The 17,244-nt window shown below is 48.4% G+C and overlaps 1 protein-coding gene across 1 annotated transcript; it reads right to left on the minus strand.

Moving 5' to 3' along the window:
- Positions 1 to 1,931: 1,931 nt before the first annotated feature.
- On the minus strand, positions 1,932 to 17,237 carry LOC138194800 (metaxin-1-like). The gene is made up of 8 exons (XM_069143780.1): positions 17,111 to 17,237; positions 9,967 to 10,036; positions 9,820 to 9,899; positions 8,651 to 8,743; positions 8,370 to 8,552; positions 4,617 to 4,693; positions 4,362 to 4,519; positions 1,932 to 2,360 (listed from the first exon to the last, which is right to left on the minus strand). The coding sequence occupies exons 1-8, from the start codon at positions 17,189 to 17,191 to the stop codon at positions 2,131 to 2,133; spliced, it is 972 nt and encodes a 323-aa protein (XP_068999881.1). The 5' UTR covers positions 17,192 to 17,237; the 3' UTR covers positions 1,932 to 2,130.
- Between the last annotated feature and the right edge of the window lie 7 nt (positions 17,238 to 17,244).

Below are 17,244 nucleotides of genomic sequence, written 5' to 3' on the forward strand. Positions count from 1 at the left end.
ACAAAATAAAAGCAGCACCAAATATTTCAGAGCTGAGGACAGATGAAGGGAATAATTTCAGGTCCAGACACCCAGAACCAGAACAAACACAAACCGGCTGCGTGTCCAACTCCTCCGACAGGAAACAGCTGCAAATGATCAGACACCTGTCACACCTGCTGTCAATCAGCCTGGCGTCAACCTGCTCAGGAAGTTCTACTGTTGTCCAACCAGGAGGTCCTGACCCGGTTCTGACTGGATCCCTGAAGGTTCCAACAACATGCAGTGTTTATGTTTTAACCTGTCGAGAGTATCACGTGATGGAGTCTCACCTGTGGTCACCTTCAGACTGACCTCAGACTGGGAGAGAAACACTGCAGGTGAGATCAGGAGATGTGAGACGAGCTGCAGCTGCAGGAAGTTGATGCAAAGACATGATAAGAGGAAGATGATGATGATGAGGAGTAAATGGTAAATGTTCTGGTCTGCACTTGTATAGCGATTTATCACCTTACGGTCTCAAAGCGCTTTTCCATTCACACACTAATGAGGTGGAGCTGCCATCAGGAGCACATTCAGAGGCAACTTGGGGTTCAGGGTCTTGCTCAAGGACACTTCGGCATGTGGACAGGCAGAGCTGGGGTCGAACCACCAACCTTCGATTAGCGGGCAACCCCCTGTACAGCCACAGCCTCCCTACCTCTCCAGAGGAAGATGATGATGTCTCCTCCTGTTCAGCAACATTTATTCACACAGAGAACAATTTCACAAACAGAACATCTTTTTCTAAATACTTAGAAAACTGAACAGTTTGGTTGGTGGGTGCAGCGTGTCTAATGTGGGCGGGGCTCAAACAGGAACAGGTTGAGGCATCCGACAAACACAAGTGTCGGGTAAGATGACCCAGTTCTGGTTCTGGTCTCAGATCTGTGAGTCCTGGTTCCCCCGAGGGTCCGATGGAAGGACTGAATCAGAGTTTTTTTCTCCGCTCACTCTCGGGGACTGTTTGTTTCTCATGCTGGAGCGTTCCCATGGAAACCTGTGTTTAACAGCAGGTGAGGGGAGGGAGGAAGCCCCCCCTCCCCCCCCAAGCAGGACAACTAAGCTCCACAAACTGCTTCCAGATCGGCTCGTTAAGAGGCCGAGAAGCAAATTCCTGCCGGGTGGCGTCATGAGCAGCTGGGGGGGCGGGGGAATTATCTCCACTTCTGGACCTGAAGAGGGGGGGGGGGGCATTATCTCCACATTATTCTGTTTGTTGTTAGGGGGAGGAACACAAAGACTGACATGGTGTCTGGAACCTTTGGGACATTTAGAACATTCAGAATCTTTAGGACATTCAGAACCTTTGGGACATTTAGAACCTTCAGAACATTCAGAACCTTTAGAACATTCAGAACCTTTGGGCCATTTAGTACCTTTAGAACATTCAGAACTTTAAGAACCTTTGGAACCTTCAGAACCTTTAGAAGATTAAGAACATTTAAAACCTTCAAAACCTTTAGAAGATTAAGAACATTTAGAACATTCAGAACCTTTGGGACATTTAGTACCTTTAGAACATTAAGAACCTTAAGAACCCTAGAACCTTTGGAACCTTCAGAATCTTTAGAACATTAAGAACATTCAGAACCTTTAGAAAATTCAGTACCTTTAGAACCCATAGAACATTCAGTACCTTTAGAACATGCAGTATCTTTACAACATTCAGAACCTTTAGAACCCATAGAACATTCAGAACATTTAGTACCTTTAGAACCTTTGGAACATTCAGAACCTTTAGAACCTTTAAAACCATCAGAACCTTTAGAACTCTTAGAATCTTTCGAAGCCTTAGCACCTTTAGAACAAAAGGGAACCAATTTAAATAATGTGTTCCGTGTCTGAATGGGATAAAAAAATGAAACATTTGATGTTAAAATGTTAAAAATGAAGATTGTCCAGACAGAACGTCCTCAGGATTATTTTTAATTCATCTCTGAACATGTAGCTGCACCACTTCCTGTCCACTTCTTGTCCACTGAGACCTTCAGGGAACTGCTGATTAATGAATATTTAATAGTGACAGTTTTCTGAGGCTCTTTGGTCGTTTACAAACATCTCTGATCTCATTAATATTATTCACGTCCTTCAAGTTCCATGACAACGTTGTCAGCCGTCCCCCTCTTCCTCCTCCTCCTGGTCATTGGCCTGCAGGTCCGGCGGCTCCTCCAGCGCCTCCTGCTGGCCGTGCTGGATGGAGACAATGCCGGTGAGGAGGGCATAGCTCAGCATGGCGCCCAGCGCCACCACAGCAGACAGGAACTGCTTCCTGCGCTTGTTGGGGACGTGGTCAAAGTCTCCGCCCTCCGGCTGGGGGGATGTCTTCTGATTGGACGTCTCTGAAAAAAACACAGCAAAAGGACGTCAGCCATGTGAACCCTAGACATTACCTATACATTTCTCTAGGACAGTTCTCTCTGATGGACATCATTACCTGGACGTCTCCAGGACAGTTCTTTCTGAGGAACCCTTGACATCGTTACCTGGACGTCTCTAGGACAGTTCTCTCTGAGGAACCTTTGACATCGTTACATGGACCGTCTCTAGGACAGTTCTTTCTGAGGAACTCTTGACATCGTTACCTGGACGTCTCTAGGACAGTTCTCGCTGAGGAACCCTTGACATCGTTACCTGGACGTCTCTAGGACAGTTCTCTCTGAGGAACCCTTGACATCGTTACCTGGACGTCTCTAAGACAGTTCTCTCTGAGGAACCCTTGACATCGTTACCTGGACGTCTCTAAGACAGTTCTCTCTGAGGAACCCTTGACATCGTTACCTGGACGTCTCTCGGACAGTTCTCCCTAAGGAACCCTTGACATCGTTACCTGGACGTCTCTAGGACAGTTCTCGCTGAGGAACCCTTGACATCATTACCTGGACGTCTCTAGGACAGTTCTCTCTGAGGAACCTTTGACATCGTTACATGGACCGTCTCTAGGACAGTTCTCTCTGAGGAACCCTTGACATCGTTACCTGGATGTCTCTAAGACAGTTCTCTCTAAGGAACCCTTGACATCGTTACCTGGACGTCTCTAGGACAGTTCTCCCTAAGGAACCTTTGACATCGTTACCTGTACGTCTCTCTAGGACAGTTCTCTCTGATGGACATCATTACCTGGACGTCTCCAGGACAGTTTTTTCTGAGGAACCCATGACATCGTTACCTGGACCATCTCTAGGACAGTTCTCTCTGAAGAACCTTTGACAACGTTACCTGGACGTCTCCAGGACAGTTTTTTCTGAGGAACCCATGACATCGTTACCTGGACCATCTCTAGGACAGTTCTCTCTGAAGAACCCTTGACAACGTTACCTGGACGTCTCTAAGACAGTTCTCTCTAAGGAACCTTTGACATCGTTACATGGACCGTCTCTAGGACAGTTCTCTCTGAGGAACCCTTGACATCGTTACCTGTACGTCTCTCTAGGACAGTTCTCTCTGATGGACATCATTACCTGGACGTCTCCAGGACAGTTTTTTCTGAGGAACCCATGACATCGTTACCTGGACGTCTCTAAGACAGTTCTCTCTAAGGAACCCTTGACATCGTTACCAGGACGTCTCTAGGACAGTTCTCTCTGAGGAACCCTTGACATCGTTACCAGGACGTCTCTAGGACAGTTCTCTCTGAGGAACCTTTGACATCGTTACCTGGACCGTGTCTAAGACAGTTCTCTCTAAGGAGCCCTTGACATCGTTACCTGGATGTCTCTGGGACAGTTCTCCCTAAGGAACCTTTGACATCGTTACATGGACCGTCTCTAGGACAGTTCTCTCTGAGGAACCTTTGACATCGTTACCTGGACCGTCTCTAAGACAGCTCTCTCTAAGGAGCCCTTGACATCGTTACCTGGATGTCTCTAGGACAGTTCTCCCTAAGGAACCTTTGACATCGTTACCTGGACGTTTCTAGGACAGTTCTCTCTAAAGAACCCTTGACATCGTTACCTGGGCGTCTCTAGGACAGTTCTGAGGAACCTTTGACATCGTTACCTGGACCGTCTCTAGGACAGTTCTCTCTGAAGAACCCTTGACAACGTTACCTGGACGTCTCTAAGACAGTTCTCTCTCAGGAACCTTTGACATCGTTACCTGGACGTCTCGAGGACAGTTCTCTGTAAGGAACCTTTGACATCGTTACCTGGACGACTCTAGGACAGTTCTCTCTAAGGAACCCTTGACATCGTTACCTGGACGACTCTAGGACAGTTCTCTCTAAGGAACCCTTGACATCGTTACCTGGGCGTCTCTAGGACAGTTCTCTCTAAGGAACCTTTGACATTGTTACCTGGACGTCTCTAGGACAGTTCTCCCTAAGGAACCTTTGACATTGTTACCTGGACCGTCTCTGGGGAAGTACAGCAGCAGGATGTTGGTGCAGAAGTTGGTCAGGTTGTCGAGGGACTTCAGGTGCTGCTGCAGCTTCCCGTTGGGCAGTTTGGACTTCAGGATCGGTGCCAAGTGACCGAAGACGTAGGCGTCAAGACTCGAAGGTCTGAAGAGGAAAAGACCAAAGAAAGTTTTAAATCAATGACTCAGATTGAATCTGTAAAGATTGAGAGGGAGGAGAAGGAAGATGAGAAGGAACTCACGAGTCTCCGAAGAAGAACTTGTGTGAGCCGAGTCGTTGGGACAGCAGGTTCATACACTCAGCAGCATCACGGTACAACTGTTACACAACAGACACACAACACAGAGGTTAGAGACTAACCCCAAGTCTCCTCCGTGACGAGTTTTACAACCGCTGGGACTCAGACAGCCGTTCATCCCTCAACGACCAGACAGTGCACATCCTGCGTCACTGCTGAGGAACCGACTCTTCTGCAGGGAGGTTGCAGCTCGTACCAGACGTTCTCGTACCGGAGGTTCTTGTACCAGAGGGTCTCGTACGGAGGTTAGACTGCCAAGCCGTGGTCACATCTCGTACTGGAGTCAACATTTACATCCACTACATGCTCGTGTTACATTATTAAATATTTATATAAACCTTCAGCTGATGGACAGCGGTGTTTCTGGATCATGTTTCTATCTGGTTTCTTCTTTGGAGAGTTTTAACATCATTTGTGGACGCAGCGATGAACTGTGTTCACAGACGATGGTTTTCACAAGTGTTCCTGAGCCCATGCAGTGATTTCCACTCCAGAATAGTGTGTTTTTAATGCAGTGCTGCCTGAGGGCCCGAAGATCACCACCATCCAATATTGGTTTCCAGCCTTGTCCCTTGTGTTCAGAGATTTCTCCAGATTCTCTGAATCTTTTAATGATATTAGGTAGGTAGGTAGGTAGTTACTTTATTAATCCCCAAGGGGAATTTTTTTTCGCTACAGCAGCATACAGGAAGCAATAAGATAATAATAGAATAATAAAAAGCAATAAAATAGCAGTAAAAAAATATTAAATGCACAGTATATACAGTACAGTATATATATTATATGCAAACAAACCAAGAAACACAGTCAGCAGTGTTATTGTTGTGTGATGGATTTTGCCAGAGGTGAGTTATTGTACAGTCTTATTGCGGTCAGCAGGAATGATCTCCTGTATCTGGAATGATCTCCTGTATCTGGAATGATCTCCTGTATCAGGAATGATCTCCTGTATCTGGAATGATCTCCTGTATCAGGAATGATCTCCTGTATCTGTCCTTGTGACAGCAGCTGGAGGAGTCTTTTGGACAAAGTGCTCCACTGTCCCTGCAGCAGGTGGAGAGGGTGGTCAGGATTATCCAACATGGACAATAGTTTGTTCAGCGTCCTCCTCTCCACCTCCTTTTCCAGGCTGTCCAGTTTGTAGCCGATGATGGAGCCGGCCTTCTTCACCAGTTTGTTAAGTCTGTTGGTGTCTCCGGCTCCAATGCTGCTCCCTCAGCAGACTACTAGAAGTACAGTTCACTGGCCACAACAGATGGTAGAACATCTCCAACATCTCGCTGCACACATTGAAGGATCGAAGTTTCCTCAAGAAAAAGAGTCGACTCATCACCTTCTTGTAGACAGCGTTGATGTTGGTCTTCCAGTTCAGTCTGTTGTCGATGGACATGAACCGTAGACGATGAAATCCACTAATTCTTTGTAGTTTTACGTTGAGGAACATTATTCTTAGATTGTTGAACTATTTTCCAACACGTGAACCTCTCCCCATCTTCACTGCTGAGACTCTGCCTCTCTGAAATCATCTTTTATACCCAATCATGTTGATCTGTTGCCATGGTAACCTCATTAGTTCTGAGATGTTCCACCAGGTGATTTTTTTTTTTAATCTTTACACAACTTTTCTTTTGTTGATCCTGTCACAACGTTTTGTAGACGTGTTACTGCCATCAGATTCAAAATGAGCAGATATTTTTAATAAAACAATAAAATGTCAGTTTTAACATTTGATATGTTGTCTTTGGTCTATTTTATATTAAATATGAGTTTACATGATTTAATAATTGTCACATTCTGGTTCTATTTACTTTTGAGTGTCCCGACTCCTCTGGAAACAGGGTTGTACACACAGATCTTTAAAGGACAGCTGTCCTTTTATTGGACCATTCAGCTCTAAACTACCCAGAAACTACCCAGAATGCAAGTGTTGTGGAGAAGTGAGCTCCAGCTGATCAAACCCAGAGCGACCCAGACACAGAGAACCGTTGTAGGAAAACCTTAATTCGTTCCTGACACGTCAACGGTTTTCTGACAGGAACAAATCGGTGTTTAACGACCTCCCTGAGCGCTGTGACCTCTGACCTTTGTGTAGCTTTTGTTCCAACCAGCAGTTTCCCGACAGAAAGTTTTCCTTTCCTCTGAATTTGTTCCAAATACTTCAGCAGCCTGAACACATGGAAACGATATGAGAGTGGAAAACTGCCATGTTCCACTCGGAGAACCGCTCCGTGTTCTCCATGATGATGTCATCACAGGTTCTACTGCAGCACAGCGCACAAAATAATAATTATGATAATAGTAGTAATTATAACAATAAATATTATTATTATAACAATAATAACAATAATTATTATAATGAATATTATTATAACAATAATAGTAATAATAATAATTTCCACTTTAGCAAAAGAAAAGTAGGAGTGAATGAAAGATGAGGAGGAGGAAGGAGAGACATGAAGAACGGGAGACCTGGAGAACGAGAGAACGAGAGAACGGGAGACCAGGAGAATGAGAGAACAGGAGAACTGGACAACAGGAGAACGGGAGAACTGGAGACCAGGAGAACTGGAGACCAGAAGAACGAGAGAACGGGAGAACTGGACAACAGGAGAACGAGAGAACGGGAGACCAGAAGAACGAGAGAACGGGAGAACGGGAGACCTGGAGACCAGGAGAACAGGAGAACTGGACAACAGGAGAACGAGAGAAAGGGAGAACGGGAGAACTGGAGACCAGAAGAACGAGAGACCGGGAGAAAGGGAGAACAGGAGAACGGGAGAACAGGAGAACGAGAGAACGGGAGAACTGGAGACCAGGAGAACAGGAGAACGAGAGAACGGGAGAACTGGAGACCAGGAGAACTGGAGAACAGGAGAACGAGAGATCGGGAGAACTGGAGACCAGAAGAACTGGACAACAGGAGAACGAGAGAACGGGAGAACTGGAGACCAGGAGAACTGGAGAACAGGAGAACGAGAGATCGGGAGAACTGGAGACCAGAAGAACGAGAGAACGGGAGAACGGGAGAACGGGAGACCTGGAGACCTGGAGACCAGGAGAACAGGAGAACTGGACAACAGGAGAACGAGAGAAAGGGAGAACGGGAGAACTGGAGACCAGAAGAACGAGAGACCGGGAGAAAGGGAGAACTGGAGACCGGGAGAACGGGAGACCAGGAGAACTGGAGACCGGGAGAACTGGAGACCAGAAGAACGAGAGAACGGGAGAACGGGAGAACGGGAGACCTGGAGACCTGGAGACCAGGAGAACAGGAGAACTGGACAACAGGAGAACGAGAGAAAGGGAGAACGGGAGAACTGGAGACCAGAAGAACGAGAGACCGGGAGAAAGGGAGAACTGGAGACCGGGAGACCAGGAGAACTGGAGACCGGGAGACCGGGAGAACGGGAGAACGGGAGACCAGGAGAACTGGAGACCGGGAGACCGGGAGAACGGGAGACCGGGAGAATGGGAGAATGGGAGAACTGGAGAACAAGAGAACAAGATGCTGATGCTAACACTCGCTATGTAGCAATAGCTTATAAAGCAGCTAGCAGCAGACCGTCAGGGCGGCCCGACCCATGAGGACGAGCCCAGCTGTGAGCTTGTCCTTCAGGGTGGACACAATACATGTGCTATCTCTGTCTCTGATTGGCTGCTCCCTCTCCATTCAGTCATGTGAGCAGGTCTCCTCACCTCCTTCTCCAGCTCCTCTCCGGCCTCCAGGCCCTCGTCTCCTCGTAGCAGCCGCAGTTTCTCCAGCTGGCGGCGCTGCATCCGTCCGGGCAGGAAGAAGTTCAGCGGGAAGGGCATGTGCTCGGCATACCAGCAGCGAGTCACGTCCACGTAGTTCTTCGGCTCGATCCAGAAAACGTAGATCTGCAGCGGTCAAAGCAGAGATTCAGGAACACGTGTAGGAGCGGCCGAGTTTAAATGGACGCATGTTGTCCTGCAATCAAGAAGAGAAACGCTCTCACCAGAGCCGGCATGAGCTTCTCCTCCATCAGAGAGATGAAGGCCAGACTGTCGGCGCCCTCCTTCGCAGATAGGTCGTAGTCCGCGTTGTATTTCTTAAAAACACACCAGACGTGACGTCACATTATGATGTCATCAAATAAATTAAATCAGTGTTCATTTATTACATATTAGGACTCTAACACAGATATGATTAGGGGCGGGGCTCTTTGATTGACAGGTCTATGGTGCAGTCATGTTTACAGTATAGGTGGGTGGGGCATAGAGTCCTGGGAGACAGACAGCTGTGTGTGTGTGTGTGTGTGTGTGTGATACTCTAACATGTTTAGTTTCAGTGTTCTCCTCCCGAGCACATGAATGAAGATGGGACTCCCCCTCACAGCGTAGCTCCGCCTGCTCTCTGCTGCTCCTGCTGAGCTTTATGAGATTCATCAGCTGTACTGGAATGTTTCCTTCTACAACTTCCTGTTGTTAATGAGGTCACTGCAGACACTAATACCCCCCCCCACACACACACACACACATACACATAGACACACACACACACACATAGACACACACACTAACACACACACAGACACACTAATACACACACAGAGTCTGGTCCCAGTCTGAACCAGCGGTTCCTAAACTGAGGGGCGGGGCCCTCCTCAGGGCCTCAGACCCCCTGCAGGTGGACCAGAGTGAAAACATAATCTACTGTCATTCAAATAGTTTTTATTTGTTACTGATTAATTATTGTGGTGGCGGGGCATGGTTAGCTCAGCTGCAGGGGGGGAGAGAGTGAGGGAGTGGTTCAGGGAACGGTGCCGGGAGGAGGATAATTGGCACAGCTGATCTGAATCGGGGGAATTGTTTTCTCCCCTTACATAAGTAAGCAGGACCTGGTGAGGAGGAGGATGAGGAAGCAGCCTGGAAACGGACGCTCGGAGGCTGGGCAGGAGAGCACCGACACCGGGTGTAACAGAGTGTGTGCCGCAGGGTGGACCGAACAATAAAAGCGAAACCATAAACCAAACTTTGTGGCTCAGCGTGTGTCGTCTGTCTCAAGGAACCCCCACGGTAGCTCAGACGTGCTACAATTATGAAATCAGTTTATTGGAAGATTAAAATGACCAGTTTTCTGTTATTAAATAATTCTATAAGTAAAACTGAATTGAGGGTGGGTTACCTGTTTTCTGAGGTGGATGATGATGTCAGAGGGGCGGGACAGAGTTTCTTTCTGATTGGTCCTCAAAACAGGAAGTGAACCTTTGAAGACAGAAAGGAAACATCATGAACACGTCAAGTCTGAGTTTCTTCTTCATGTGTAACTCACCGCTGGGACTCCTCCACGGATTGGACATCTTTCTGAGCTTCAGAGGAGCTCCAGCGAACTGAGCGTAGGCCTGAGGAGAGAAAACACAAAAACAGCTCAACAACAGCTCAACAACAGGTCAACAGCTCAACAACAGGTCAACAACAGGTCAACAACAGGTCAACCGCTCAACAACAGGTCAACAAGAGGTCAACAACTCAACAACAGGTCAACAACTCAACAACAGGTCAACAAGAGGTCAACAACAGGTTAACAACTCAACAACAGGTCAACAACAGGTCAACAACAGGTCAACAGCTCAACAACTCAACGACAGGTCAACAACAGGTCAACAAGAGGTCAACAACAGGTCAACAACTCAACAACAGGTCAACAAGAGCTCAACAAGAGGTCAACAACAGGTCAACAAGAGGTCAACAACAGGTCAACAGCTCAACAACTCAACGACAGGTCAACAACAGGTCAACAACAGATCAACAAGAGGCCAGCAACTCAACAACAGGTCAACAAGAGGTCAACAACAGGTTAACAACTCAACAACAGGTCAACAACAGGTCAACAGCTCAACAACAGGTCAACAGCTCAACAACTCAACGGCAGGTCAACAACAGGTCAACAACAGGTCAACAACGCAACAACGGGTCAACAAGAGGTCAACAACAGGTCAACAAGAGGTCAACAACAGGTTAACAACTCAACAACAGGTCAACAACAGGTCAACAACAGGTCAACAGCTCAACAACTCAACGACAGGTCAACAACAGGTCAACAAGAGGTCAACAACAGGTCAACAACTCAACAACAGGTCAACAAGAGCTCAACAAGAGGTCAACAACAGGTCAACAGGTCAACAAGAGGTCAACAACAGGTCAACAGCTCAACAACTCAACGACAGGTCAACAACAGGTCAACAACAGATCAACAAGAGGCCAGCAACTCAACAACAGGTCAACAAGAGGTCAACAACAGGTTAACAACTCAACAACAGGTCAACAACAGGTCAACAGCTCAACAACAGGTCAACAGCTCAACAACTCAACGGCAGGTCAACAACAGGTCAACAACAGGTCAACAACGCAACAACGGGTCAACAAGAGGTCAACAACAGGTCAACAACTCAGCAACAACTCAACAACAGGTCAACAACTCAACAAGAGGTCAACAAATCAACAACAGGTCAACAACAGGTCAACAACTCAAAAACAACTCAACAACAGGTCAACAAGAGGTCAAAAACTCAACAAGAGGTCAACAACAGGTCAACGGCTCAACAACAACAGGTCAACAACTCAACAAGAGGTCAACAAGAGGTTAACAACTTAGCAACAACTCAACAACAGGTCAACAACTCAACAAGAGGTCAACAAGAAGTCAACAACAGGTCAACAACTCCTACAACTCAACAACAGGTCAACAACAGGTCAACAGATCAACAACAGGTCAACAACAGGTCAACAAGAGGTCAACAACATGTCAACAAGAGGTCAACAACAGGTCAACAGCAGGTCAACAACAGCTCAACAATTCAACAACAGGTCAACAACAGGTTAACAGCTCAACAACAACTCAACAACAGGTCAACAAGAGGTCAACAACAGGTCAATAAGAGGTCAGCAACTCAACAAGAGGTCAACAAGAGGTCAACAGCTCAACAACAGGTCAACAACTCCAACTTGTTTACTGATGGCCCTTCAAAATAAAAGTTTCAAAGATGAGTGTGGAAGGACTCCGGTCAGATGACTCAGTTCTTCTGGAAATATAAATAAAAGCCTCATTCAACTTTTACAACCAGAAAAACTGAGGAGGAATTTCCTCATAAATGTGCAGCCATGCGGTCAGAGTGGTGGAGGGGAGGAGGCAGCCAGCTGTGGAGCCAGCAGCACATCTGGCTCTGTGTGGAACTGAAGGATCGACACAGGGACATCACATGCAAGGTAAATGGGGGCGTGGCCTGATCGTCTGTCTTCGAGAACCAAGCCCGATGGAACCAGACGGTCGGAACCAGATGTCAGCGTCTCCGTTAGACCTCAGGATATCAAAACACTTCCTGGTCAGGGGTGGCTCATCGTGCTGCTTCAGTCCAACAGTGACACCTCCTCCATCATGATGATGTCACTGTCACCCTTCAGTATTTCTGAAGCACCGCCTCCTGCTCTAACCTGACTGATGCACCTCTGAAGCCCCGCCTCCTGCTCTGACCTGCTGATAGACCTCTGAAGCCCCACCTCCTGCTCTGACCCGCTGATAGACCTCTGAAGCCCCACCTCCTGCTCTGACCCGACTGATGCACTTCTGAAGCCCCACCTCCTGCTGACCCACTGATAGACCTCTGAAGCCCCACCTCCTGCTCTGACCCGCTGATAGACCTCTGAAGCACCGCCTCCTGCTCTGACCCGCTGATAGACCTCTGAAGCACCGCCTCCTGCTCTGACCCGCCTCCTGCTGACCCGCTGATAGACCTCTGAAGCCCCACCTCCTGCTCTGACCCGACTGATGCACCTCTGAAGCACCGCCTCCTGCTCTAACCCGCTGATAGACCTCTGAAGCACCGCCTCCTGCTCTGACCCGCCTCCTGCTCTGACCCGCTGATAGACCTCTGAAGCACCGCCTCCTGCTCTGACCCGACTGATAGACCTCTGAAGCCCCACCTCCTGCTCTGACCCGACTGATGCACCTCTGAAGCCCCACCTCCTGCTCTGACCCGCTGATAGACCTCTAAAGCACCCCCTCCTGCTCTGACCCGACTGATGCACCTCTGAAGCCCCACCTCCTGCTGACCCACTGATAGACCTCTGAAGCCCCACCTCCTGCTCTGACCCGCTGATAGACCTCTGAAGCACCGCCTCCTGCTCTGACCCGCTGATAGACCTCTGAAGCACCGCCTCCTGCTCTGACCCGCCTCCTGCTCTGACCCGCTGATAGACCTCTGAAGCCCCACCTCCTGCTCTGACCCGACTGATGCACCTCTGAAGCACCGCCTCCTGCTCTAACCCGCTGATAGACCTCTGAAGCACCGCCTCCTGCTCTGACCCGCCTCCTGCTCTGACCCGCTGATAGACCTCTGAAGCACCGCCTCCTGCTCTGACCCGACTGATAAACCTCTGAAGCCCCACCTCCTGCTCTGACCCGACTGATGCACCTCTGAAGCCCCACCTCCTGCTCTGACCCGCTGATAGACCTCTGAAGCCCCACCTCCTGCTCTGACCCGACTGATGCACCTCTGAAGCCCCACCTCCTGCTGACCCACTGATAGACCTCTGAAGCCCCACCTCCTGCTCTGACCCGCTGATAGACCTCTGAAGCACCGCCTCCTGCTCTGACCCGACTGATAGACCTCTGAAGCCCCACCTCCTGCTCTGACCCGACTGATGCACCTCTGAAGCCCCACCTCCTGCTCTGACCCGCTGATAGACCTCTGAAGCCCCACCTCCTGCTCTGACCCGACTGATGCACCTCTGAAGCCCCACCTCCTGCTGACCCACTGATAGACCTCTGAAGCCCCACCTCCTGCTCTGACCCGCTGATAGACCTCTGAAGCACCGCCTCCTGCTCTGACCCGCTGATAGACCTCTGAAGCACCGCCTCCTGCTCTGACCCGACTGATAAACCTCTGAAGCCCCACCTCCTGCTCTGACCCGACTGATGCACCTCTGAAGCCCCACCTCCTGCTCTGACCCGCTGATAGACCTCTGAAGCCCCACCTCCTGCTCTGACCCGACTGATGCACCTCTGAAGCCCCACCTCCTGCTGACCCACTGATAGACCTCTGAAGCCCCACCTCCTGCTCTGACCCGCTGATAGACCTCTGAAGCACCGCCTCCTGCTCTGACCCGACTGATAGACCTCTGAAGCCCCACCTCCTGCTCTGACCCGACTGATGCACCTCTGAAGCCCCACCTCCTGCTCTGACCCGCTGATAGACCTCTGAAGCCCCACCTCCTGCTCTGACCCGACTGATGCACCTCTGAAGCCCCACCTCCTGCTGACCCACTGATAGACCTCTGAAGCCCCACCTCCTGCTCTGACCCGCTGATAGACCTCTGAAGCACCGCCTCCTGCTCTGACCCGCTGATAGACCTCTGAAGCACCGCCTCCTGCTCTGACCCGACTGATAAACCTCTGAAGCCCCACCTCCTGCTCTGACCCGACTGATGCACCTCTGAAGCCCCACCTCCTGCTCTGACCCGCTGATAGACCTCTGAAGCCCCACCTCCTGCTCTGACCCGACTGATGCACCTCTGAAGCCCCACCTCCTGCTGACCCACTGATAGACCTCTGAAGCCCCACCTCCTGCTCTGACCCGCTGATAGACCTCTGAAGCACCGCCTCCTGCTCTGACCCGACTGATAGACCTCTGAAGCCCCACCTCCTGCTCTGACCCGACTGATGCACCTCTGAAGCCCCACCTCCTGCTGACCCACTGATAGACCTCTGAAGCCCCACCTCCTGCTCTGACCCGCTGATAGACCTCTGAAGCACCGCCTCCTGCTCTGACCCGACTGATAGACCTCTGAAGCACCGCCTCCTGCTCTGACCCGCCTCCTGCTCTGACCCGCCTCCTGCTCTGACCCGCTGATAGACCTCTGAAGCCCCACCTCCTGCTCTGACCCGACTGATGCACCTCTGAAGCCCCACCTCCTGCTGACCCACTGATAGACCTCTGAAGCCCCACCTCCTACTCTGACCCGCTGATAGACCTCTGAAGCACCGCCTCCTGCTCTGACCCGACTGATAGACCTCTAAAGCACCCCCTCCTGCTCTGACCCGCTGATAGACCTCTAAAGCACCCCCTCCTGCTCTGACCCGACTGATGGATGACTCCGAAACTGCAGCAGGTTCACGTAGGGAAAAATTATCAGAGTTTTCCAACCACTGCAGACGACCGCCGTCATTACCCAGCATGCAGTGCTGCCTTGCTCTGTGATCTCAGCCCAACACTAACACTCTGGTTTCATCACTCAGGGGCTCTGCTGCCCTCAGCGCAGTCTGCAGGCAGGATCACCGTGTCAACATACTGTCAGTACCACATCAGTCATGGAAACTGCAGCCACAAAGCATGCTGGGAGGTCACCAGTCTGGAACTACAACCACGTCTCCACTGCTTTAAAATGGTGCACAGCAAATTTCTGGAGTGAAATATCCTGGAGTTCAACAAAGAGTTTGATTTTGGGAGTTTATTTTCTAAGTTCGACTCCAGCTGGTGTTCAGAGACTCTCTGGTAATATTCTGGTGTTGATTCTCTGAGTGTTGAGAAGCATCATTCAACACAACTCCGTGTTAACTGCTTTGTTGCTGTATTAGCATTTCCCAGCATGCCTTAGTTATTTCGTCGTAACTTTTGAGAATAAAGCAACCACATTAAATCTAAGTGATGGGCAGAAATTATATTTAGTTTTGTTAAAACATGCTGTTATTAATATTTCAATGAAGACATAATGATAAATAAAATGAGGCTATCATTCAAAACCATAAGTGTACAAGGGAGGAACGTAACATAAGTTTTGATGCAGCATTAATTGTTGCAGACTAAATATAATCACACTGAATATAATTGTTAAATATAAATGTGGGATGAATATGTTGTTATCTTGTTGTCAGTCTGACCTGAAACTTTTGTAGTATGATGACATTTTAACTCCATGAAAGTCAAACAATTCACATGTTTAAGTGTTGACTGTTAACATTGTGAGAGTTCATATTCAAACAACTCAAGGTTAAAGTAGAATTTACTCTTCATGGGAGTCGAGTTTTAAGTTCAACTCCTGAAAAGTGTTAAAAATCAACTCCAAAAAAAGAGTTCCTTCCACTCTGCTTCAGTGAATTCGATGTCTTACATGTAACAAAGCAAAAAGAGTTGATTTGAACTCAGAGTTTATTCAAAAGATGTGAATTTGCTGTGTGGTTTAACGGAGTCAGTTTGTTTTCCTGCTGATCAACAGTTCATCTGAAGTTTATCATTTTACAAATCTCATTATCTCCCATTAAAAGAACCAAACAGCAGAATGAGGAGCTCCTCCTCCTCATCACACGCCATCGCATCATCCATTAATCCGACAGATGTCTCACTTCAGTACATATTCTGTACACTAAATGTAGGAACTGATTTTTGAATCTCTTGTAACAACTGTAACAACAATAACAACAATCCAAACTCTTCATTTTATTATCAGGTGTGATGAAGAGGAGCAGCCAGCTGAAGTCTGATCATTTAAACACACTCTCACACCACCTGCTGGGAGGAAGGAGAATTACACCCTAAACTACATTTAGGTTAGGTTAGGTTAGGTAGTTACTTTATTAATCCCCGAGGGGAAATTTTTCCGCTACAGCAGCATACAGAAGCAACAAGATAATAAATAAATAAATAAATAATACTGTTTATCCTCCAGAATACTTCTGGTTCTGGATCCAGTTCTGTGTGAGAGGGAACCATTCATCGGTACAACTAGTTACCGTACTCACTTCATTACTAACATCGGTACAACTAGTTACCGTACTCACTTTATTACTAACATCGGTACAACTAGTTACCGTACTCACTTCATTACTAACATCGGTACAACTAGTTACCGTACTCACTTCATTACTAACATCGGTACAACTAGTTACCGTACTCACTTCATTACTAACATCGGTACAACTAGTTACCGTACTCACTTCATTACTAACATCGGTACAACTAGTTACCGTACTCACTTCATTACTAACATCGGTACAACTAGTTACCGTACTCACTTTATTACTAACATCGGTACAACTAGTTACCGTACTCACTTTATTACTAACATCGGTACAACTAGTTAGTCAGATGTCATTCTGGACCGGAACCAGACAGGATTCATTTATTGATATTTCTATATTGATTAACTGACTGATTAGTCGATTACCAGTTTCAGTCACAGACGAATGATCCCTGAACTTCAGAATAAAACAAAAAACGACTATGGGACGATTAATCGACCAACTGATCGCTGCATGTTTATCATCACTTTATCAATATGGAGAGTCATCGATCAGTTTCACCGCGGCTCGTCGAGCTGTTAGCATGCTAACGTTAGCAACTGTCTGGGCGTGCGTCCGTGTACCAGCGCGCGGGGCAGAGAGCCGGTGAGTCGAACCGGTCTCGGTCCAGACTGACACTCACCAGAACCACCAGGCAGTCGGTGCTGACGGACGGTAGACCCCAGTCTCCTTCCCAGCAAAACAACTCGTCCGGCGCCGCCATCTTCACCCAGAACCGTGACCTCTCACACCGGAAGGACACCTTCTTCCGTTAGC

This window comes from Embiotoca jacksoni, unplaced genomic scaffold (assembly GCF_022577435.1).
Source record: "Embiotoca jacksoni isolate LCO1_2020_lvr unplaced genomic scaffold, fEmbJac1.0.p SCAF_114, whole genome shotgun sequence".
Taxonomy (NCBI): Eukaryota; Metazoa; Chordata; class Actinopteri; family Embiotocidae; genus Embiotoca; species Embiotoca jacksoni.